This window comes from Ochotona princeps, chromosome X, assembly GCF_030435755.1.
Source record: "Ochotona princeps isolate mOchPri1 chromosome X, mOchPri1.hap1, whole genome shotgun sequence".
NCBI classification, from domain to species: Eukaryota; Metazoa; Chordata; class Mammalia; order Lagomorpha; family Ochotonidae; genus Ochotona; species Ochotona princeps.
The window spans coordinates 27316949-27340189 of record NC_080865.1 but is presented as its reverse complement, the minus strand read 5'-3'; the positions used below and the strand labels follow the sequence as shown (position 1 = coordinate 27340189).

General features: G+C 46.7%; 1 protein-coding gene across 4 annotated transcripts in view; it reads right to left on the bottom strand.

Moving 5' to 3' along the window:
• Positions 1 to 13797: 13797 nt before the first annotated feature.
• Positions 13798 to 23241, bottom strand: part of PCYT1B (phosphate cytidylyltransferase 1B, choline) — a 105686-nt gene continuing 96242 nt past the window's right edge. For 2 of the 4 annotated variants that reach the window (XM_058658751.1, XM_004587827.4), the window contains exon 8: positions 13799 to 14465. In XM_058658751.1, the coding sequence (XP_058514734.1) occupies positions 14253 to 14465 (213 nt within the window). In that variant the 3' untranslated portion in view covers positions 13799 to 14252. Of the gene's footprint in view, positions 14466 to 23241 lie in introns of all 4 variants that reach the window. The other 2 variants (XM_058658749.1, XM_058658750.1) reach the window with 2 other exon arrangements.

The following is a 23241-nucleotide window of genomic DNA, read 5'->3' as shown; positions in this document are numbered from 1 at the left end:
CTAATCATTTTAGGATTCCATTAGGTTTGCTTAACTTTTTCATATTACAGTTTCTAAAAGTGCATTTTAACCAGTTACTTCAGCATTCCACTAGTTTGTGTACATTATAAGAGCTGCATTTTTATTTCTGCAAAGTGATAAGGTTTTACGAGAAGTATCAAATAAGAGAGTGTATTTTGAAAGCATCTTTCCCACGCCTGGCCTCACAATAAATGATCATTTAAAAGGAAAAAAGTAACACTTAAAGAATATAGATCATAATGATAAATCTTTTTATTTTCCTAAGTTCTTCAAAGAGAAATAGATAAAATTGATTCTATATGTATTTTTTCCTACTCAAAGAATTACATTTTCACTGCCCTTGCCTGTCTCAGGGAATAGCCTTTGATAGAAATCCCATGGAAATCTTGGGGAGTCTGTCGCGGCATGTCCAGATTTCATAGTCCTTGTCTCGATTTCAGAGCTAGAGTTTCAAAAGTATTGCTGTCTCAGGAACACGAGATTCCCCCACAGTATCTAAACTGTGTCCTTCTACTAAGTGACATCCAACTTCCATCATCTTTGATAAAAGATATCTTTATCATGCTTCTTTCTCTGAGATTTTCCTGGAGAAAACCCTGCAGTGTGACATTGTTGGATCATTTTGCTTCTTGGCTTCTCAGTGAGGGTTTTGTTTTCCACAGAAACTGACTCCTTTGGAAACAATGAGCTTTCACTTGAAAGAACATCCATTCTCTTAAATACTTTTCACTTTTGTTAACCAGAAACTGGCTTGTTAATTTGAATACTCTGGATAATTCTGCCAGCAGCATGCCATGTCAAAGGCCGTATGTGTACAAAGTGATGTTTGTGATACACTTAGCACTGAGTCTTCTATATAGATTGGTGCAACTGCTTTGCATTTCATCTTTGACTTCCAAATGGTTTGAAAATGGCAAACTTGGAATGGAATGCCTATTAATAATAGAATTACTTAATGTTTTAAAATGTTTTTACATTGAAGATTTTTTTTTTTTTTGAGAAAAACACTTAATTCTACTCTACTGTTCACATTTGCTAGACATGAAAAGGGCAATTGCCAAAGTTCAGTCTATTTGGAAGTCAATGGCATTCACCATTTTTCCATGTGGAATGCTTTTGTGACAACAGGTAGGTTGAGTGTAAAATGTTGGACTGTTGCATCTGTCACATGGCACCCCTTCCTTGTCAATTCCTTTGTCATTTGAACTGTTGTGACTGGGAAATTGCAATCTGCATCCTAAAAGGCACTGTCATTTACATTAAGAACGGAATTACTATATTTTTATCTGAAGAAATGCTGAGGTTAATATCCATCTCACCCGTTTAATTAGAATGCCTTAGAAGGTTTATGGCAAGAGCCTGTAACTGTAGGCGTCTGACAAAGCATGACTCTGCCGACCACGGGAAGGACCAGGATGGATCTTTCTGGCTTCACTTGCCCAGTGCTCTCAGGAGACAGGTTCTGTGTGCCTTTTATAACCAGAAGAAAAAACAACATAGAAGGGACTTGATGATATCCCATATCTGCTCCGTTTTTGAGAAACCTGTGTGACTTTTACTGGGGAAAGCACTGCCTGAGCTCCTTGGGAATCTTGCTTTTCCCGTTTGAGAATTCCTGTCACAGCTAATTGACAGGTGCTTTTGACCAAGAAATTATGTATACACTTAAAAATATACAGACTAAACTAAATGTATCTTAATGCTTTAGTGGACAGCCAAAGCAAGGTTTACCTATAACATAAAGTACTAAGTCTCTGGCATATTGAAATGGACTTTACATGCTGTTGGACACTGACGTTCCATTACCCCTTTGGCTTCCATTACTATCAGTGTTGTGATTCTGAGTCCCTGGCCCCAGTGCCACACCGCACTAGAGCCCAGGGCTGCAGCCAGTTCTAACCAGTGCACAGTGGCTTGGCTAAATCTCAGCAGCAGAATTTCCTGGTATTAGAATTGTTTGAGGCCATGCTTGTTGTTTAAGGCTTATATACACACAATCTGCTACTGTAAGTTGATTTCCTCACAAATGTGTGCAGTGCAAGTGCTTGGAATTTAAACATTTCCCAGGTTTAAGACATCTTGCGGATGCCTAAGAAGTATTTTAACTGAATAAGAAAAGCCATTAATAGAATTAAAATATATCCTTGTGAACATAGCTAATGCTGCAGTTAAATGTGAAGGTCCTGGCTTTGCTGACCTTTCATCATGACTGCTTGGTTTTTAAATGGGAGCCTAAACTGGGAACGATTACTGATTAGATAAGAGAACAATAATAACTTGTACATGAACTAAACGCTCATTAAGATCTTTGTACCTGTAAGTCTGAATCTGACTTGATTCGCCCAGTGCCTCTGTCAGCTTAGTTATAATGACTAATGTACACACAGGTCCGTGTTTCCAAGCAGCCTTGTAGTTTGTACAGTGAAGCTGGGCTGCCTTCAGTTCTGTGCTGTTTGGTGGCCTGGCTTGGTACACACTGTGTTGAGGGAAAGGTGGCTTTGGTTTTAGAACATTTGTCACTCCACATTGCGTGAAGAGAAATGTTTTGTTGTGATTTTTGGAACAAACATAACCAGAGAAGTGTGGGGACCAGGTAGTGTCCCCAGTAGGGTGCAGAGCGATCTGTGATGTCCGTCATAGCCAAATTAGTCCTGGAACACATGGATGATGCTGTAGCTGAATATTCAAAACAATAAAATCGTAGTTGGAACTCACTGTGTTTCGCTGTGGTGCTTTCTGAGCACTGGTGTGTTTTCCTTGCTCCTACCTGTAAACAGAATCTTCACTCTTGGTTTCTGAAACTCAAGTATTAACAACACTAAGAACCTTTGCAGGTTGCTGGGAATCAATAAGGTAGTTTACTTCAATTCTTAGGATCAATTAAAGGAAAAAAACTTGGCTATTTGGAATCTCAGTAGTAAGAAAAATTGAGCTCATCTTTTTGAAGAGCATCCTTTTGGGTGAAATATAGGAGCTGTGTAAGAGTAAACTACATATTTTTCAAAATAGGGTCTTTGGGTGGGGAAAGAGACACAAATAATGTATTGCCCATGCTAAGACACTTTGACAATGATAAAGTGCACTGTTAATTATAGTGTGCAAATTAGCAGCTAAATTGTGAAAATGGGTGTAAACCCACTGCCCTGGGTAAACTGGAGCAGCCTAACCATGGGCCAGCTGCACCAGAATGACCTGAAATGCTGCTTAGCACAGATGCAGAGTTTCCATTCTCTGGGATGAAGTCTGCAAATGTGCATTTGAACAAGTGTGTTAAGGATTTGAAACTGCTGCCCTGTGGAATATTCAGAGGATAAGCTATTTGAATGTTTTCAGTGAAAGAGGCCCATCAGGCCACGTAATCCAAAGAATCTAGGGTTAGACCTGGCCATCAAACTTATAAAGGAGCGCTATCCAATTATCAGAGTTTAAATTATTATCTGTGAGGCCCCTGTCCTATTTGTCAAGGGTCCTATTTGCCAAGCCCTTCAGGAAAAAGGTATGTCTCAATGACCTTGGTGGCTCACCTGGAACCCTAACCCTGTTCATGAGCCTCACTAAGGGATGACATTGTCAGTCTCAGAATACTCAAGAGTGTTTAAAAAAAAAAACTTTAAAAATCTTGTTTTCCCCAGCTGTAGGCAATAGTTTAGGTCACATTGTACCTAGGCAAGTGTTACACTGCTGGGAGAAAGCATCCTGGGCCTGGTTAATGCCAAATTTGTGTTAACTATACCAGTTAACAAAGTCACCTATTCTTTGTTTTAAGATATTGGGGGTGCAAGTGTGCATGGACCCTGGGTAAGCAGTCAGGGCTGCAGACTGGCATGGCAACAGTGTCAGAGGACTGGGGATGGGGGACTGTGGATTGCTCAAGGAAATGGGTCTAGAGATGTTTTGGAGGGAGGACCGTAGAGGGAGAACGTGACAGGTGAGGAATAACTTCTGGGGGATTTCCACCAACCTGGCTACTGCACTTGCAGGTAAATGTGGGGGCCGAGACTGGATGGTTTAGAGGAGGGGAATTAGAAGAACTTTTGGGACCAAACCAATACACCCACCCACATGGGAGACCTGGGCTGGGATTGTTGGAATCAACCACTGCCTACCCATACAAAAGCCATGGAGGGGAGCCGACCTCACAGGGCTCGACCTTCGTACCTGCCAGGGAGTGTCAGGGCAGAGTGTGGACCATGTTAGGCTGGGCCATGACACTAACCAGCTCATGAGAGAACTGATTCTGGGAGCAGATTCTGTGGGGGATTGTGGGCTCACTCCTGTGGGACTCCATACCAGCTGGCTTGCTTAATGGCTGGGATGGTGATGGGCTAAGCTAGGCATGACCATGGAACTCAACAACATTCATGGGTACTGGGGTTGGGGACAGGCTGGGCTGGTCCCATCTGTAACACCCACAGGTACATCCAAGAATTGGGTGTGGGGAGGTCCATTCTGCAACATCCACCAGCACACACAAAGACCAAGACTGGAGCCAGGCTGCCAGGTAAGGGCCTAGCAACTGCTGGCATGCATGAAATCTGGGTCTGGGAGTGGGCTTAGTAGGGGAACTTGGGGAACTCCCCTGGTGGGCTCTAGCTCCCGTTGGTAAGCATCTGAGTCAGGGCTGGGTGTTAGCCCAGGCAGAGCTGCTTCACTTGTCAGGTATGTGGGTTTACTTTATAAGGGATGGGCCGGGCAGGGTCAGGCCAAACCATAGCACGCTGGCATGTGCGGGAGCCAGGTTGGGTGCAGGCCATGCTGCGCTAGGCTAGGCTATCATATCTATTGGTTTGCATGAAAGCCGGGACAGGGGGACACAGGCCAGGCTGAAGCAGCTGATAGCAAAGGTGAAGCTGGGTGATAGGCTATGCTGGGCTGGGTCAGAGCAACCACTAGCAAGCACAAGATCTGTGGCTGGGAGCGAGGTTGGCCAGGGAGCTAAGGAGATGCCCCTGCTGGGCTGTGGTCCCCAATAGTAAGTGTGCAACCTGAAAATGGAGGCAGTGAGTGGGGCTGTACTTGGCTGCAGTATCCCTTGGCATGAGTGTGTGTACTGGGTCTGGGATGTGCCAGACTGGACTAGGCTCCAGCACCAGCTGGTGCTCACAAGAAACAGGGTAGGTGTAGGACAGACTGGGCTAGGTCTCTGCACCTGTTGAACGATGTGAGAGCTGATCTAGGGGTGGACCAGGCATGGCTTGGCTGTAGCATACAACACTAAGAGCTGGAATGAGTGTAGGCCAGTTGGGCAAGGCCCTTGTTCCTGCAAGGACAGGAGGTGGACCAATCAGCCTGGGCCAAGTACCCACTGGTGTATCTGAGATCCACCATGAGAGGCAGCTTGATAGAGGAGCTTGGGGAACTCCTCTGTCAGGACACAATCCAAGGCTGGAAGCAGCCCAGACCAAGCCAGGTTACAGTACCAGCTGGCATACATGTGGGTCAGGTCTTGGGGCATGCCAGGTTGGGCCAGTTTATAGTACCCACTGGCAGATGTGAGAACCAGGATGGGGTGCAGACAGGCCGGGTTTGGCTGCAACACCAGCCAGTTCACATTAAGGGCTGGGACTGGTGGCTGGCTGAGCTGGGCTAGGCTAGGCTTAGCACCCATCAGCATGAGGCCTACAGAAGACATCTAGTACCCACGGAAGGCAGAACAAATTGGACAGCTCTCCTGGACAAGTGTCTGGGCGAATGGAAGCTCTAAGGTGGACTATGTCAGCCAATGGACCTTGGAAGGATTTTCTCAATCTTGGAGCAACAGAATCAACAGCATCTCAGAGCTATTGAAGCCACTTAAGCACTATCCTTGGAACATGCTCCACATCGGGGACCCTGGGGTGACATCAGTCAGCCATCCCCCTATTTCTGGGTACTGATATGGTTGGGCTGCTGGGAGCGGCCCTCCTCCCTCCTTTGTCCACTTTCCCCAGATACCAGAAGAAAAAAGGAGGTTGGAGGCAGTTGTCTTGTCTACTTTCCGCCATTCCTCAATCCTCCACACCCTCATTGGTGGTCCACATGGGTGTGCATCCTTCTGAACTATGTAAAAATCATTAAAAATAAGCTATATGCTTGCAGTGGAAAACTGGACAAGGGGAAACTCTAAGATAGACTATGTCAATCAGTGGACTCTGCACCAGCCTCATCGTACCTGGACTGTTGCTGATGATATGTTGGAGCTTCAAATTGATTGAGGTGACGCTCTGCTGACTCTGCCTTCAAACCTGAGAGGGCCTCCCTAAGAGGCCGTTGAACTTGACTGGACAGTGGGATGCTGGACTCTGTATGGTGTGAGCCTGTAATTAGGGAATCCCAACGGAACCTGAGCTGTGGTTATGCATCAAGGTGAAGGAATTCACCATGGGGGAAGGGTTTGGGGTGAAGGGGGGAGAATCCCAGTACCTATGAAATTGTGTCATGTAATACAATGTAATTAATGAATAAAAAAAGTTAAAAAAAATAAGATGAATTTATTATTAAAAAATAAAATCTTGTTTTTCTATTTTCCCCCACTCAGTAAGAATTGGCAGTCTTAACACATCAGGATGGTTAGAGCAATCTATTCTAAAGAAATTTATTTTTAGATTATATTTTGTACAGTCAGATTTTTTAGCCAGCCAGGAAGTGGACTTCTCAATGTGAACTCTGTCAAGTCCAAGATAGGATCACTCAGAAGAGACCAGAGCATGAGGCAGGCTATTAAACTGAAACTGGGGCAAGCAAGGGAGATGTGTCTCTTTAGTCTTTTGTAGCCCTAACACTTTGTGACTCAGTCAGATGTCTGTTGAATACTTTATATGGGAATGTATGACAAACCTTCAGCTCAAATATGGATCAAGGGTCACAGTGAGAAAATACTTAGTGTGGAGTTGCTTGTTACTGGATACTGGAAGTTAATTGCAGTTTAAACTGCTTGTTTCTATAACAATGACCAGAAAGGAAAGAAAATAGAGTAATATGCAAGAACAACTCCTACCTGTGGTGTGCTATAAGTAGTTCAAGTTTAGGCAAGCTGAAATGCTCATTTCCTGTAAAATAATGCTTAAGCTGTCTCTTTAACTGCTAGCAGATACACCCACCTTCCCAAGATGCACTTGTTGCGGCCCAGGGTCTGGGCTCAGGCCTCCACTGGACAGGTCCGAGTGAAGTACCACTTGCTTCATTGTAAGGAGGCAGATGGCAGGAGAGGGCTCTTTGTTGCCTCTCAGAATGCCCTGGACTCTCGGCTCTCATTTTCTCTCGGCAGCGACCAGGTGGAGCACTGCTGCTCTGGTTCACAGGTATGTTTTTGGGGTTTCTCTCTTCCTTGTTTCTGGAGAGTTCTGTGGCCCGCTCATGTTGGGTATTTTTCAGTGTGCAGCGACCCACACTTGCTCTGAATGTACGTTTATTTCTTGCTGCTGAGTAAATTAGCTTCCCATGTACACAAAGTACAAGTCAACACTTAGTGTTTTTACCTCTACTGGAGACAGGAAGCTCGACTACAAGTTAATCTATCCATTGCCTATGTCACCTGGAGAACAGAAACTGTATCCCTGACTTGGGTTAGTTGCCTTTTTCACAGATTTTCTTGCTGCAGTCAAACACGGATGGGAGGATGGATACAGGGAACAGGGGGAAGGGCCTCTAAAAACCGCTTCTCTGTTGGCCTTAACCGCATGTTTGGAAGTTGAAGAATCAGCAGTTCCTCCCCTCACATGCCAATTAGCATGTTCAGTTGGGTCACACATCTCCCAGGATGCCTGTGCTTCACTAAGGGAGAGCAGGACTCGACATTTACGCAAATGTATCACTAGTAATCATTAAGTAGGAATATAAATATTAAATCAGAATGTTTAAAAGGACAGAGCCTGTCTGTAGCAGGGTTACTGTCCTACAACCCTCCCTGGTTCAAGGGTTTCGGGCCACCGTCCTCTGTCACCGAATAATGGTGATAGCCTAATCCTCTGAACCTGGGAATGGGTTGTTCTAAAAGAGGTAATTAAGCTTGTTGATGAAATGGCTGATGACCTTACAATGGGGAGATTTTTGTGGATTACCCAGCTGGGCCCAATGCAACCCTAGGAGTTCCATGAGCGAAGGAGAGCAGCAGAAGGCCGTGAACCAAGTTTAGGTGACCTGCAGAGCCGGAAAAGAGGTCAGAAAACAGACTGCCTTGGAGCTTTGGGACAGGAACTGCTCACACCTTAATTTAGGACCCTGAGTTACAAGGCTGTAAAATTATGAGGTTCTGTTGCTGCAAGCCAGCAAGCTTTCCTAATTTGATACAGCAACAGGGAACTAGCACATCCATCTTCAACTTCTTTCGTCTGTCATTCACACCCTGGATGGCAGATAGGGAAAGAAGCGGAAAAGCCGTCAGTGGTTCCGCTATGTTCACATGGATTGGTGATAAGGCTGGTGAATGGTCTCTTGGCAACAACTGACCAATGGAGTGATTTGAAAAGTGAAAAAAGTGGATGAGCTTCTCATACAGTGTAGTGGATTCAGCTACTGAATCCTGTCATGTACAGAGAGAAGGATGTTTCCTTTGGACTTAGAGACATTGTGACAGGATATTTGCACATGTAGTAAATTGCAAATGTCCCTCTGGAGAAGGAGATGTACACAGTCCTCTTTTACATAAGGATCATGAATGGTTTTCTTAGAATTTTTTTTATTGGAAACACAGATCTACAGAGGGAGGGAGAGACAGAAAGATCTTCCATCTGCTGGTTCATTCTCCAAGTGGCTGCAACAGCCAGAGATGAGCCGATCTAAAGCCAGGAGCCAGGATCCAGGAGCTTCTTCTGGGTCTTCTATGTGGGTGCAGGGTCCCAAGGCTTGGGCCATCCTTTACTGTCATCCCAGGCCACAAGCAGGGAGCTGGATGGGAAATGGAGCAGCTGGGACACAAACTAGTGCCCATATTGGATCCTTACACTTGGAGGGGGAAGAGTAACCATTTGAGTCATTGCGCCAAGCCCCATGAGTGCTTTTTAAGTGGAAGATCACATATCTGAAATTTGAGTTGTTTGTAATTATTCATGAGAACTTTCCTTTTATGAGAAGAATCCATTAACATTGCAACAACAAACTCAAGAAATGCTTGGAGGAGACAACACAAGGCAACCCTTCTCTGAGTATTTCTCCTTAAGTTTCCCACTTGTGGTCAACTGTAACAGATTCAGACAATATGGTGTCTTTTCTACAGTGCAAATTATGGCATTACAGAAGAGCTGAACATACAGGTTTGCTAGCACTGACAGTAGTGGTAGTGCTGGTGGTATTTTCAGATTTTACTAGTTATTTATTGGGTTTTGATTGACATTTCTTAAATAATTTGATCACTAAACATACTTTTTTAGCTTACAAAATGTTACACTCTATGTAAAGAGCTTCTCTACGGGAGTCTTACAGCTCTTGCTGAAGGCCTGGAGAAATAGCCTCTGAGGGTTCCAGTACGAGAGGGCTGTGCTCTGTGTGTGTGTAAAAACATGTGTGATCGTGGGCATTTTTCTTGGAACTTCTATTAATAAAGATGAGTTCTCTCTGGAACAATTATGAAGGTGCTTACATTATTACAAAGTTGTTGTGAAGGTTCTTGAGTTGTTTCACCTGAGAACTGGTTGGTTTTTCCTGGAGAACAGGTTTGAGGGATTCCAGAAGTTGAGATGAAACCTACAACTGTTGTTTGAGAAGCAAAATAAGTCAGGAACCTGTCTGCTCTGTGTGGCAAAGCCAGATAATGTGGTGTTATATGCATATTAGCTATCTGGCTTCTAAATTCATTCTCTTGCTGATTGTAAGCCTGGCTTTATTTATCCAGCAGCCTAAGCCAGTGTCCGATTTGTGGGCATTTCAAAGAGCAACACCACTCCAGATGGAATGTATCGAAGCCCAAGCACCAGTCTCAGGCACACCAGTGGCTGCCTGCACTGCTGACATGTGGGATCCTGACTGAGCACCCCTACCCCCATCAATGCACCTGTGGTTGATCACAGGTGCTTTTTCTCAAAGATGGGAAAGTAGCCCAGATGACCCCTTTCCAAAGTCTGGATGCACTTGGAGAGCACTGCATCAAGTGCTGGGTAGAGACAGGCAGAAGGAGCCGAAAAGTCCCAGGTTTTGAGGCTCAAAGTGTGGAGTTGAGGAGTGAAACCAGGCCCCACGTCCACTGGTGCTGTCAGTGGTGGAGGCCCCGGGGCATGAGAGGCTGACTTAGTGAGAGTGTCTTTGTGTTGCTTCATTCAGTGACAACCTGGTAGCTGGGGAAAGCCTGGGCAAGGGCAGGTGGTCACATCCATTCAGGCGCTTTCTAGGAAAAGAGGACCTCAGTTCCCTCATGTTACAAAAGCAGAAGGCCAAGGCCTTAGAAGCCAAGGGATGTGGCCAAGGTCACAAAGCAAATGAGCAGTGTAGCCTCCTGTTTCAGGTCCTGGCTGAGCTTACAACTTAACTTGTCCTTCTGACTCTGTTCCTAACCAGATCGTAGGTACTCTCCAACTCCACTGGCACCTCTGAGGCTTCTCCATGGCCCACCCAGCATGGTCAGGTACAGGGCTATGGCCAAGCAAAGACAACCAGGGGCCAGCCCACCCCAGCAGTGCCTGTGTCTTCCCACATGGAGATAGAGCTCAATAAACAGGAACAAAGAGCAGCACACTCGGAAGGAACATACCAGGCCAAAGTGCAATTTTGCATCCCTTTATTTATAAATGGGTTAGGAAGGCTGTGTTCTGTTGGGGAGCGGGAGTGGGATGGGCGCTAGGGTTGCCAGGGGGAACTGATTCCAGAAGTTTGCGATATTCAGCACCAGAGCTTGGGCCTCAGGTCGTGCTTGAACCCAGGCATGTGGTCGTCTTCTATGGACAGCATAGTCTCAAGTGTATATGCTCTTCTTATGGCTTTGTCCCCGGACACATTGCAGTGACACAACAAAATACTACAGGATAGTAGAAGTTGCAGGTGCTTCATGAGCTATGTCTTTTGTTTAAAATAACAAAAAAACAAAACCCTGACAGCCGATACTGGCGCACAAGGGATGTCTGACATCAGGCACATCTCTGCTTGAGCAGGTTCATGGGATTTAGCTGAGCCTGTAACATCATCTTGCCTCTCTCTCCCTGGGTTGTGTCCAGGTGCTAAAATCAGTCCTTGAACGGAGAGAAAAGAAATGCATTGTTTCTGTCCTTCCCTTAGAGGATGCACTCACAGACTCTAGCAGAATGAGGAGTGAGAGGTGGGGTGGGTTGGGAGCTTGCAGTCCTGTGGCTGTGTCTTCCACCAACAGAGGCAGAGCCAGGCTGCCAGAGGGGCTGGGGGGTCTTGCTTCTCTGGAGGCTGCCGTGGCTTTGCCTCTGCAGGGCCTGGCACCTGGGAGCTTGCTTGCCAGAACCGGACTGTTCAGTGTAACTGTGGCAGCAGGACTGTACCCAAGTTTCTGAGCTGGAAGCAGGCTGAAGGTTTGCTTTCTGGATCTCCTAGAGGGACACTTCCTAGGGAAGTGTTAATGTTGGAAAGCCAGAGAGGCAGGGACGCCCCCCTGCCCCGCCCCCAGACCCTTGTACAGGTATCCACTAACCTTGGAGATATGTAAAAGGAACCCCAGTTCTTTATCTGCTGGGGACACTTGAAAGGGAGTTACTTGATCCCCATTCTCTCCTGTCTATCAGCTGCTCCCTTCCACAATCCAGAGTTGCTGTCCTGCAGGCCTCTTGAGGCTGAAGGTTCCTTCTCTTTTCATGGGAAAGGGAATCTCTGGCTTTGCTTTCTGTCATTTCTATCACCTCTCCTGGCTTAACTCACATTCTGGGCCATTGTCACTGAGTGATGATGGGTCCAAGCAACAGACAACCTCAGCTCCTCTGGGAACAGGGAGAAGAGAGATGGCCATGAAGTATCAAAAGGCAGCTTGCAGAATCCTCCTAGCTCCTTGTCAGTAGGCTTGTAGGGGCGGTGTTGCTGGATGCTGGAAGCACGAGATCCATGGGTGGTTTGGAGTCACCCCTGGGCCAGCCCAGGCCTTGGTTGTTTCCTGTAATTTGCAGCTAAGGTGGGGCTGTTTAATAGTTCATGGAAGTGGCGCCTGTCAATATAATGCTTGAGGTCTGCATATGTATTATGGGTCTGTCATGTAGGCTGCACACTTTCTGCCCTAGAACAGGACTTCAGTAAAAGTGGGTCTGTCTGCCCTCGGCCATGGACTAAGCCCGAGAGAGTGCTACCCAGAAAGGAGAGTCCAGAAGTGGTTTAAGAGCATGGGTTTCCTTTGCTCCTCTGTTCTCCCAAGGAACCTGTTTTCTCCTTTACTCTTCCCTTGTTTGCTCATGCCTCCTCCCCATGGTTGGCTGGTCTCCTTGTCCCTTCCTTGCTACTCTAAGTGGCAGGCCACTGAAATGGAGGGCCCCAGGAGCTCTCTGTCCTGGGCTCGTGATGGAGAGCAGAGGCCAGATGGGGATGTTGGACATGGGACAGTGGTCTGCATGGGCCACATGCACAAAATGTCTCCCTCACAGAGGGTTCTGTCCTGTGTGAGTGCTTTGCATGCTTCTGGAGAGAGCAGGTGAGCCAGGAACAAGGAAGTTGCTAAACCAGCTTGACCTCATAGTTTTGCTTCCCAGTAAATGCCACACATCTCCAGGTGGGCAGGGAGGTAGGATGACCCCAGCACAAGGAGGGGAGACATGCCACTTTTTGTTCCCTGCTTGCCTCCCTGGTCATCCAGCAGGCTGCTTCCCAAGGGCTCTGGAAAGGGGTGCTTATGTCACGAGAGATGCTACGTTTGGCCCACAAGTTGCTCAACAGGCCCAGCTCTGTCTCTGACGTTACTGGCATAACCAGTTTGGTTCTCAGCCTTGGCTCTGACTTTTCCTTTCCTACATGGGATTAGGGAGCAGTAAATTGAGACAGCTCAGCAGAAACAGAGTCTTGATCACATTCGGCAACCTGAGGGCTAGAGGTGAGCGCTGTAGTAGCCCGGCCATTAGGCTGCTGAGAGCGTTGCCAAGGCCACAGTTCTCTGAGAAGCTCTTCAGGGCCTCTCTTCACTCACCTGTATTAGGGGAGACCCTAGGAGTGATACATTAATTTCTTGATTGGGACAAAGCATTTCTACAGGGATCTGGGATGAGCTTTTGACCAACTGCCACAGTCACAAAAGAACCAGGAGGTTCTTTAGGCCAAAGAGCTCAGCGGGTGTTAGAGTGGAGAACAGGAGAGGAATATATTGTAAAACGCCGTCAGCATAGATTCATGTTGCATATGACATCCACCCTGGGGTGGCCTAATTGGAGCATACGTAGAACAGAAACGTGCAAGTAGCACCCGTATCAGTATACTATGTGTTCGGTACTGCTATTCGAGGTCTATGATACTGTTAATTGATCAGAAATGGGAAGAGCCATTCCATAATAGCATCCTTAAAGGAGAAGCTGCGGAAGCCTCGTAGCATCTGCCAAATGTGGAGCCAAAGCCTACTGGCCCCTCACTTTCTAGATGGGGCGTCATTCTTGGTTGTACTTTCCACTGATTTTAGGTAATTTCTGGAACACATTGACAGCAAACCCATGAAGAAAAAAGGGTCAGTCAGGAGCACAGTAGGCCCTGGACACAACTGCCTTGGGCAGCAGAGGTTGGGGTCCGTGCCCGGTGGCCTGGTCAGGCGTGCCTCTGGGCCCAAGTGCTGACTGAGCAGAGCTGCCGCTGGACACTGGGTAGCAGCAGCTGCGCTGAGAAGGTCGCAGACTTCGCCTTGTAGCTCTCAGAAGCGCTTGGTCACCTCCGTTGGAAAGAAGTTTGTTTTGGCAGAGCTTGGGGGGGGAGCAGGAGACAGCGTGCAGGACCCCCACAGGGCTGGGAGTGGCAGAGTTGAGGGAACAGTGGCTTCCACAGGCGATTCACTGGATAGAGTTGGGTTGGAAGGACCAAAGCAGAGGACAGCCAGCTCAGTGCAAGCCTCCCTGGGGCTCCTCTGCTTGCTTCCTTCGCCAGGCTAGAGGAAGTCAAGATGATGCTAAAGGGGTCGTGTAGTTTTGGAAGTCTCCATGCTGAGCCCAGGGCCTGGGCTGCATGGACATTGAGGGCGAGCTCTGCAAGAGCAAAAGCATCCCCTGACAGCGTGCCGGGGGCTCCCCACTGAGCCACAGCTCCCATGACTTGCCCTCCAAACGCCAGCCAGGCCATCGCCCACCCCATGATGCTGCCCACTTCCCCGTGTCCTGGGCGGAGTGGCTCTGGCCAGCCAGCCACCTTTACTTCTCGTCCTCATCCCCCTCACTCATGCTGCTGAGGGAAGCTGACGCTGCTTTGGGCGAGGAGGGGGGCGAGGCTTTGGCCGGCAGCCAGGCGAAGGTGGGCGATGGGGAGCGTGATGGGGAGCGGCTCCGGGTCGGGCTGCTTACGGGGCTCTGCTTCGGAGACAAGGCCTGCAGCATGCGGCTGCTCCTCTCCTGGAACATCTGCTTCTAGAGAGAAGTTGCAGAGAAGGTACCTATTAATGTAGCAATCCGGGATGACAGCAAAACCAAAAGGAAAGGCAGGAAGGAGAGCTGCTAGCCCCAACGACTGCAGCCCCACCCAGACCAGTACCCTGGGGATGCCACATTGCTGGAGACTACACGGCAAGGAGCAGGGTGACACTCCACGACAGTGAGATGTGGCAGCTAAGACTGTGTCACTGCTAGCTGCCCACACTCTGGGCTGCTTCCTTCCTTTCCTTCCACCTATAACATTAACGTGAGCATCTGTTATTTGGCAGGAAAGAGGTGATGTCCTAGGGACCAGGGAGGTAAGAGAAAATAAGATAAAAAGCTCTGTACCTTTGGATATGAGGAGGAATCATGCAGTAAATAAAACACGGGTTGAATCAGATGGAGCTGTGGTGTGAGTATGCGAGACTCTCTGTCCACTTCCCCAGGGGGTGGGGCCAGACACACAGCAGAGGGCTCTTCTGCTAAGAGAGCTCAGGAGAGTCCCCAGCAAAGGAATGAGGAAGTCAGCTTGTGGTCTGCAGAGGACCACGCTAGGTACTGGGTGCTGTGCTTGCAGCAGACCCCAGGGAAGCCAGGAGAGGTGCCAGGAGAGCAGATGAGGGGGCCTTGCTGTAAGAATGCAGCAGGGTTGTGGTGGTGTCTAGGCCAAGTGGAAGGCTGTGACAATACAGTTACGTATGGATTTCCAGTGAATTCCTTCCCTATGTCTTTACTAAGATACACTAAACCCATTTTATAAAACATCACACTGTGACAAATGCATGCAATCACACGACCAGCACGATCAAGGTCTAGGGGAATTCCAGATCCCTCTCCCTACCCCAAATCGCCTTGGGATCCTTGGTAGTCATCCCCTTCCAGGCCTCTGCCAGCTGTTTCCTGTCCCCATAGCTTTGCCTTTTCCAGAATGTTACTGGAAAAGTATGTGGTCTGGCTACATTTGGAACACAGAGCCAACAGGGCTTGCTAACAGATGGGATGTGGCGTGTAGGAGGACAGGAAATCAAGCGACTCTGTTTCTGGCCTGGAAAACTAGAAACTCTGATCGGGGGGTGACTGGTGGGGGCAGGTTTTGTCGATAACATCAGTTTTCCAGTTTGGCACCTCAGGCGGCAGTTGCCTGGTGCTTTCCAAATGCAGCCCTTCCCTGCTGCTGTCCTTCGGCCGCTGGGAAAGCCTGGTCCTGGCCTCTGCTGTCAGCTGCCCTGACCTCCTGCCCGTTGCCTGCTGGTTCGTTCCACTGACTGGAGTGCCCTGACTCTACTGCCTGAGTTCTTTGTATTGCTCAAACTGGGCTTCGTCCCCACCCGGCATCTTGATCCAACCTTTTGATCCTAAACTAGTTTAAGCATTCCTTATTTAAAATGTTTCAGACCAGACAGTTTCAGATTTGAGATTTGTGAGTGTGTGTGTGTGTGTGTATTTTAGAATATCTGCATATATGTGAGATACTTTAAGAATGGTACCCATGTGTAAACATGAAACTCATTTGTGTTTCATATGCTCCTTTATGCACTTAGTGTGAGAGGAATTTTATGCAGTATTCTACTGCAACTGCAATCCATCACCTGAGATCAGGGATGGAATTTTCCACTTGTCAGTGCTTAAAAGGTTTCAGATTATGGTCTTCAGTTTGTGGGTGCTCAGCTTCTGTTAATCTGTTGTACACCTTGCTTGCTATTTGGGTTATTCATTTTACAAACCATTATGGAGATTGTCCAGGTACCAGAGGGACCCGAGCTGACTCTTCAGTAAGGCACAGGAAAAGGAAGTGGACATGGGAAGAGGGTCCACCACAGGGGCTGGTGAAGGCTTTGCGAACAGAGGGGGCTTGGTAGGCAGTACTAAGTACAAATTGCCCAGTACTACTAGGCCCCAAGTGCCCATGAGGTGCCACTTGCCTGGGTCTGGAGCACCAGAGAAGGCTAAAGTTCCTTCTCAGGAGTTCTAGGAAGATTTGAATTTGGGCAAGAATGCAGATAGATTTGCATATGAGGAATATTTTGACATGGGAACATAAAAGCAGCCATAAAAGAAAAGATTGATGTTTGACTCGATAAAAATGCAAAGCACAAACCCCATGCTGCTGCTGCTGAGCAGGGCAGCGTCCCCTGGTCGGCTTCCTGGGCTCCGTTCCTGGCGCAGGCTCCTGACTGGCCCTTCCTGCTACTACAGACCCTGGAAGACATGGTGATGGCTCCAGTCGGCAGTTCCCTGCCACTCACATGGGGGACCTGGACTGAATTCTTCCTGGCTTCAGCCCCTAGCTGCTGTGGGGCTTTTATGGGGATAGGGGTGGGCATATTCATGGAGAGGAGATTTCTGTGTGTGTGTGTGTGTGTCTCAAATAAAAAGAAAACACAACACAGGCAAATAATAGGCAGACTCTTTTGTGACCTGTAACTGTATGAATCTTGGCACATAGAGAGCTTATGTCACTAAGATGATCAACGCCTTGATAGAAAACTGGACATATGCTATGCATAGGCAATTCCCAGAAGAAATTTATGAATGAGTTCTAACAATTGTTCAGCACTACTTGTGACCAAACAAATGCAGAAGATTGAAACTTTAAAAAAAATTATGTCAGACTGATAGACACTGGGAGGGTGACGTCATCCTCGGATGGGTGAAATTGGCAGCATGTCAGAACTGTCCAAACCACTTGGACAACCCTCAGAATTGGGACTCTGGGTTGATATGAGGTGGCAGTTCCTCATCCCTGGGGACTGGGATGTGTGGAAAGAAATGTGTGGTTTCCCCCTTTGTCTCTCCCCTCCCCCTAGAATCAACAAGAAGAAATAGCAAATTTGGAAGCAATGAGTGTACCTAATTTTCCCTAAACCTCGATCCTTCCCACCCTGATCCACCATGTAATCATTATAAAAAATAAAATTTATCAAAAAATATATATGTCAGATTGTCCATGCCTAAATTGTTGGGAAACACTTCAGTAGTGGAATGATGGACTATGACTGTTTATACAGGACTAGCCATTATAATACTAGAGGGGAGGAGACTTGGGGAGAGGAACAGGAAATCCCAGAGCCTATGGAACTGTATCATAAAATAATATAGTAGTAATAATAATAAAATACATGGAAAATAAAATTTCTACCATAAAAATATATAAGTGAGAGCACTAACAGTAGGGCCTTTGGTAGTTGACAGTAGGTATCAAGACTGTTCTTGAGGAGATAGAGAGGTAAGTAAACAGACGCTGTGTAGTCTGGATGTTGGCAGTCGTGGGGTCATCATAGAGAAAAAGGCATACTTGCAAAATGTGTTAGAGACCTCGCGCCACTCCAAAGTGACAAGTACCTGATGAAAATCAGATTGTTAAAATATAATAATGTGAGAAAATGCTTATGGGAATGGCAAAGTCGGAATGGTATGTGAATAGCACAGTGTGCCTATGTGAACATGAGAAGCAAATCGGGCAGTAGGACTGTATGGGGCTCTGACTCTCCTGCTCGCACTACCCTTACAGTTTCATACTGAGGACATTCAGCTCTTTCTGGAGGGCTGATGGGTACAGATTCAACCCTCTGCAGGTGGAAAATCCTTGAAGAAACAATTGTGTCTGTACAGAACAGGCTCCGATTCATTATCCCCTCAGCAATGCAGTGCAACTGCTGTTCGCTCTGCACTGACATTGCATTAGGTATTGAAAGTCATCTGGAGATGCTTCTAAGGATATGGCAGGGCGTGTGCAGGTTATATACAAATGCAGGGCCCTTTCGTATCAAGGACTAGAGCAGCTGCCAAGTTTGCTGTTCTCAGAGAATCGTGGGACTAGTTCCTTGAAGAGACAGAGATAATTGCATAGTACTTTTATTACCACACAAAAGCATTGTGGTGGGAAGAAAGATCAGGTAACCCTGGCAAGGAGATCAAGCAAAAGGGTGGGCACTGCCTTAAGGACTTGGCTGAGAAGGGAGGTGCCAGTCAAGGGATCATTTCCAGCTAGTCCTTCATTTTCCCTTGCTAAGCTCTAGCCCATTACCTTCCACAGCCCCAAATTTCCTGCAGCAGATATAATGGAGCTGATTTGCAGATCACTAAGATCCTTTGCAGATTTAAAAATCTGTGTGTCAACCAATGCACCAATTATTTACCTTCCATTAAGGGCACTGATGATTCTGCAAAAGACATTCAGACCCCTGTCAAAATCAAACAAACAAACAAACAAACAAACAAAAAACAGTGCCATACAACAACGTTATCTTAGATTAAGCCCATTTATGAGACAAAAATCAAATGCCAAAGGACTGGGTGGCCTATTATTAACAGCAACATTAAAAAAAATGCTTGAACTCCTGGCAGGCACTTTAAAATATGTGTTTGTATTACTGTAATCTGTAAGTGTATTTTTAGTGGCAGCCATTAGCCCTCCTGCTGTTAATGGATTGCCACCATTTCCATTAGAAGCCCACTTTCTAAGAAATCTACAACTTAGCTGCTCTGGTTCGAATCAAACTCATAACTGAGGATATTCTGCCAAAGGGGATGCAAGAATTTGAATCTTAATGATAAACAGTGGTGTCATACTTCATAAACTGTGATATTCCTGCTGCACAACTTGGGGCATCTGATCTGTTTTTTTTGTACTTTTGGGAGGGCAGTTGTATTGAGAAGGAGCTGAATTCAGTCTGGTCAGGAGACAGTTTATAATGAGTTTCCTGGGAAGAAAAGCACTTTAGGAATATAACAAATAATGAAGACCATAACATGGCATTTTCAAAGAGAAAAGGCATTTAAATTTAGTCTTTCACTGTATTAAGAGGTTTCCATTTATCAAGTTTTCCCCCAAGAAAATAATCCATTTATATTCCTGTCCATATGAAAGTAATTTTGCTTCCCTCCTACAAATTTTTCCCTTTTAAGAAGTACATAACAGCTAGTGAGACAGTAAATGTCTTGACAAAATGCCTTTAAAGGTTTCAGTTACATCCTGGCATATCTGCAAAAAATATGGAAAAAATCCAGGTACAGTTTGAAACTTAAAAAGACAGGAGGAGTCAAGCTTCATTTCAGGCCAAATGAAGTAACAAGAGGTGTGTGGTGTAGTGGCATAGTAACTTTATCCGCTAGGCCACGCTGCCGGGCTAGTGGCATAGTAACTTACGCCAGTGCCTGCAGCACTGGCATTCCCATATCGGATTCCAGCTGCTCCCCTTCCAATCCAGCTCCTTATTAATGCACCTGGGAAGGCACAGGAAGATAGTGCAAGTGCTTGGGCCCCTACCAGACACATGGGAAACCCTGATGGGATTTCTGGCTCCTGGTTTTGGCTGCGCCCAGCTCTCCAGTGTGGCCATTTGGGGAGTGAAGCAGCAGATGGCCAGCTGATCTGTGTCTGTCTGCCTGCTTGTCTGTCTGTCTCTGTTAATTGCTTTTTAAATAAGTAAATGTTTAAAAGTGAAAGGGCAAGGACAATGCTGAAGCCTTACACAGAGCCTGATGGGTGTGTGGGCGCATTATTCTAAGGACCTTAAAGTGTGAACCAATTTAGTTCTCCCAACAGCCTTAGGAAGCAAGCTATAATTACTCCCCCCACTTAGAAATGTTGCGATTGAGGCCCAGACAGGCAAAGAAGCTCTCATAAGAGCACTCGGGTAGGAAGTGAGTCCTTGCTCATGACCACCTCTCATAGTTAGCCACTTTTATCATGAGCTTTTCATGTTTATTCAGATTTTTGCATGTTTAATGATAATTCAGAAAAATTGATAGTGAAAAAGTTTTAAGTCGTCTTTTTTCTCTTTCCTCTAAATCGAACGTCTTAAAAATTAGCAGTGCCTAAAATTATGATGGCTATGAAATATAAATAAATGCTGGCGGAGATAAAGGAGAAGTTAGAAACCTTGTAAATTACTGGTGGGCATATAAAATCGTGTAGCCTCAGAGAGTTAAACACAGAATTACCGTTTGATCCAGCGATTCCACTACTGGGTATATATCCAAAGAATGGAAACAGTGATTCAATCAGATATATTCACAGCACTGCCATTCATAGCAGCATTACTCACAACTGCTGAAGATGGCAACAACTCAAATGTCCAGCCATGGGAAAATGAACATATAGGATGTGATACATATGTATAATGGATTGTTATTCAGGGAAGGAAATTCTGACACATGCAACAACATGGATGACCTTTAGGAACATGACTAAATTAAACAAGCCAGACACAAAAGGGCAAATACTGTTTGGCTCTATTTATACGAGGTATTTAGGATCATTAAATCCATAGAGATGGAAAGTAGAATGCAGTTTGTCAAGGACTGCTGGGTCGAGGGATTGGGAAGTTATTTACTCAGAGGGACCGTGAGAAAGCTCTGGACTTGGATGGTGATGATGCTTACACAACAGTGTCCCTCTGCTTATCTGCCAAAGTTGTAAAGAATTCTCACATTATGTTAATCTGGTCTTTCCAAAGAGAGCCCACCTAGATTTTTCTTGTGTATCAGATGGCAAATGCCTATTAGATTGGCACAGGGATCAGTAAGACTGGTTTGATTGGAGCAAGGGAAGTTTGTTGATTTAAGATGGACTAAAAATTTGCAATTGACTTAAGTTCATGTTCTGCTGTTCAAGGAAAGAGTCTACGTCCACATGGAGGAGTAAAGTACTTCACCTTAACAGGAATGGATTCAGGCTTTGTTCGATAATGGGATACAGTGGCAGATCACCCAGAATGATAAGAAATGATGAGTACTGATTACTGATTTTTGGGGGGCGGGGGGGAAACCATGTGTGATTGAAGTATAATATAGGGTTGCTGTGTAAATACTTTGAGAATTCAGACATGTCAAACAAAGGCTCAGGATTCACTAGAAAGACCCTACCCTCAGATGAAACAACCCTAAATGCTGAGCAAATATTCCCTGGCCCAGGTTCCTTGACCATCAGCATGTTGGGAATGCAGAGTATCCTATCCAAGGTAGCAACAAAACTTCAAAATTCAGCATCTTTACTGGCACTCATTTGAGACAGTGTCTCCATCAGAAAGAAGGGACTAGCAGGCCTCTATTGGGAAATCTTGCATTTCTGCTCTTGTTGGATTACAGGCTGCCTTTTGAGTATGAATTAGGATGAGTTAGAAGAACCAGGATCAGCTAGAAGAACCAAGCAATGGTAGTTAAATAAGTGGAGAGAAGGTGCTGAAAACCAATACCTTGGGCACTGAGGATTGACTAACCAGACTAAATGGGAACAGATAATCTATTATAGGGATTGAGAAGTACACAGATCATTTGCTGCAAAATCTTATAAAATTTCTTTAGTAGGTAGTGTCCAAAATGCCATTCAAGTCCTCCCTTCAGAGCACTGAGGCTGCACGTGACAGAGCCTGGTAGAAATAATGGTTTGTCCACTGGCATGCACAAAATCTGGGGCTGGGAACAGGCCTGGTTGGGAGCTTAGGGGATGCTCCGAGTGGGTTGTGGTTCCCACTGGTGAGTGCAAGAACCAGAATGGGGCTGGTGGGCTGGTCTGGACATGGCTACAGTATACCTTGGCATGGGTGTGGACTTGGTCTGGTGTACACCAGACTGAGCTAGACTCCAGTGCCCACTGGTCTCATGAGAGCCAGAGTGGGTGTAGGATGGACTGGGCTAGGTTTCTGCTCCCATTGGGTCATGTGAGAGCTGTGTCAGGGTGTGAACTAGGTGTGGCTGGGCTGTAACACTCAACAGTAAGAACTGAATTGGGTATAGGCCAGTTGGGCAATGCTGCTATTCCTGCCAGGACAGGAGGTGGACTAAGCCAGCCTGGTGTGCGCGAGATCTGCCACTAGGAGGAGGTCCAATAAGGAGCTTGGGGAACTCCTTTGTCAGGGCACAGTCCCTGCAGGTATATATAAGAACCAAAGCAAGGAGCAGCCCACAGCAGACCACATTACAATACCTGCCAGCATAAGTGCGGCTCAGGTATGGGGGCAGGCCAGGCTAGGCCAGTTTATGAGATTCATGGGTAGATCTGAGAACCAGGATGAGGTGCAGGACTGTCTGGTTCTGGCCACATCATCAGTCAGTTCACATTAGGGCTGGGACTGGGGGCTGACTGTGCTGGGTTGGGCGCCAGCACCTGCCAGTGCTAGCTGGAACAGAGGCAGACTGGGATGGGCCAGGCCACAGCACGCTCTGGCAAGTGCTGAGGTGAGATGGGCCATGCCAGACTGGGCCGCAGCACCCACCAGCACATGCAAGTAGTGAGGACTCCCCTGCTGGACCACTGCTCCTGCTGGTGAGCATCAGAGTTGGGACTGGGGGCAGACCAGGCTGGGCAGGGCAACACCTGTTGGCCTGCAAGTGAACTGGGTTAGGGGAGAACCAGGCTGGGCTAACCGATTATATCCACTGGTACAGGTGCGTTGGGCTTTTCCACAGCATCAGCTGGCAAGTGCTGGGACTGGGGGCAAATCCTGTCAAGCTAGACTGCAGAACCACCCAGAATGTGCAAGATCCAGGGCAGGGAATGGGTTCGGGGGAAGGTTGTGGGTACCTCTATGATGGGCTGCAACTCCCACTCGTGAGCATGAGAACCAGGATTGTGGGCGGGCCTGGCTGGACAGGTGGTGGTACCCACTGGCATGAGTGTGAGTTGGAGGGTGGAGTCAGTTGGATTGAGTTAGGCTTCAATGCCCAGTGAGTATATGAGAGCTGAATAGGATACAGGACAGACTGGACCAGTCTACTGCACATGTTGGCAGGCTCAGGAATCAGGGATGAGAGCCAATCCAGTAAG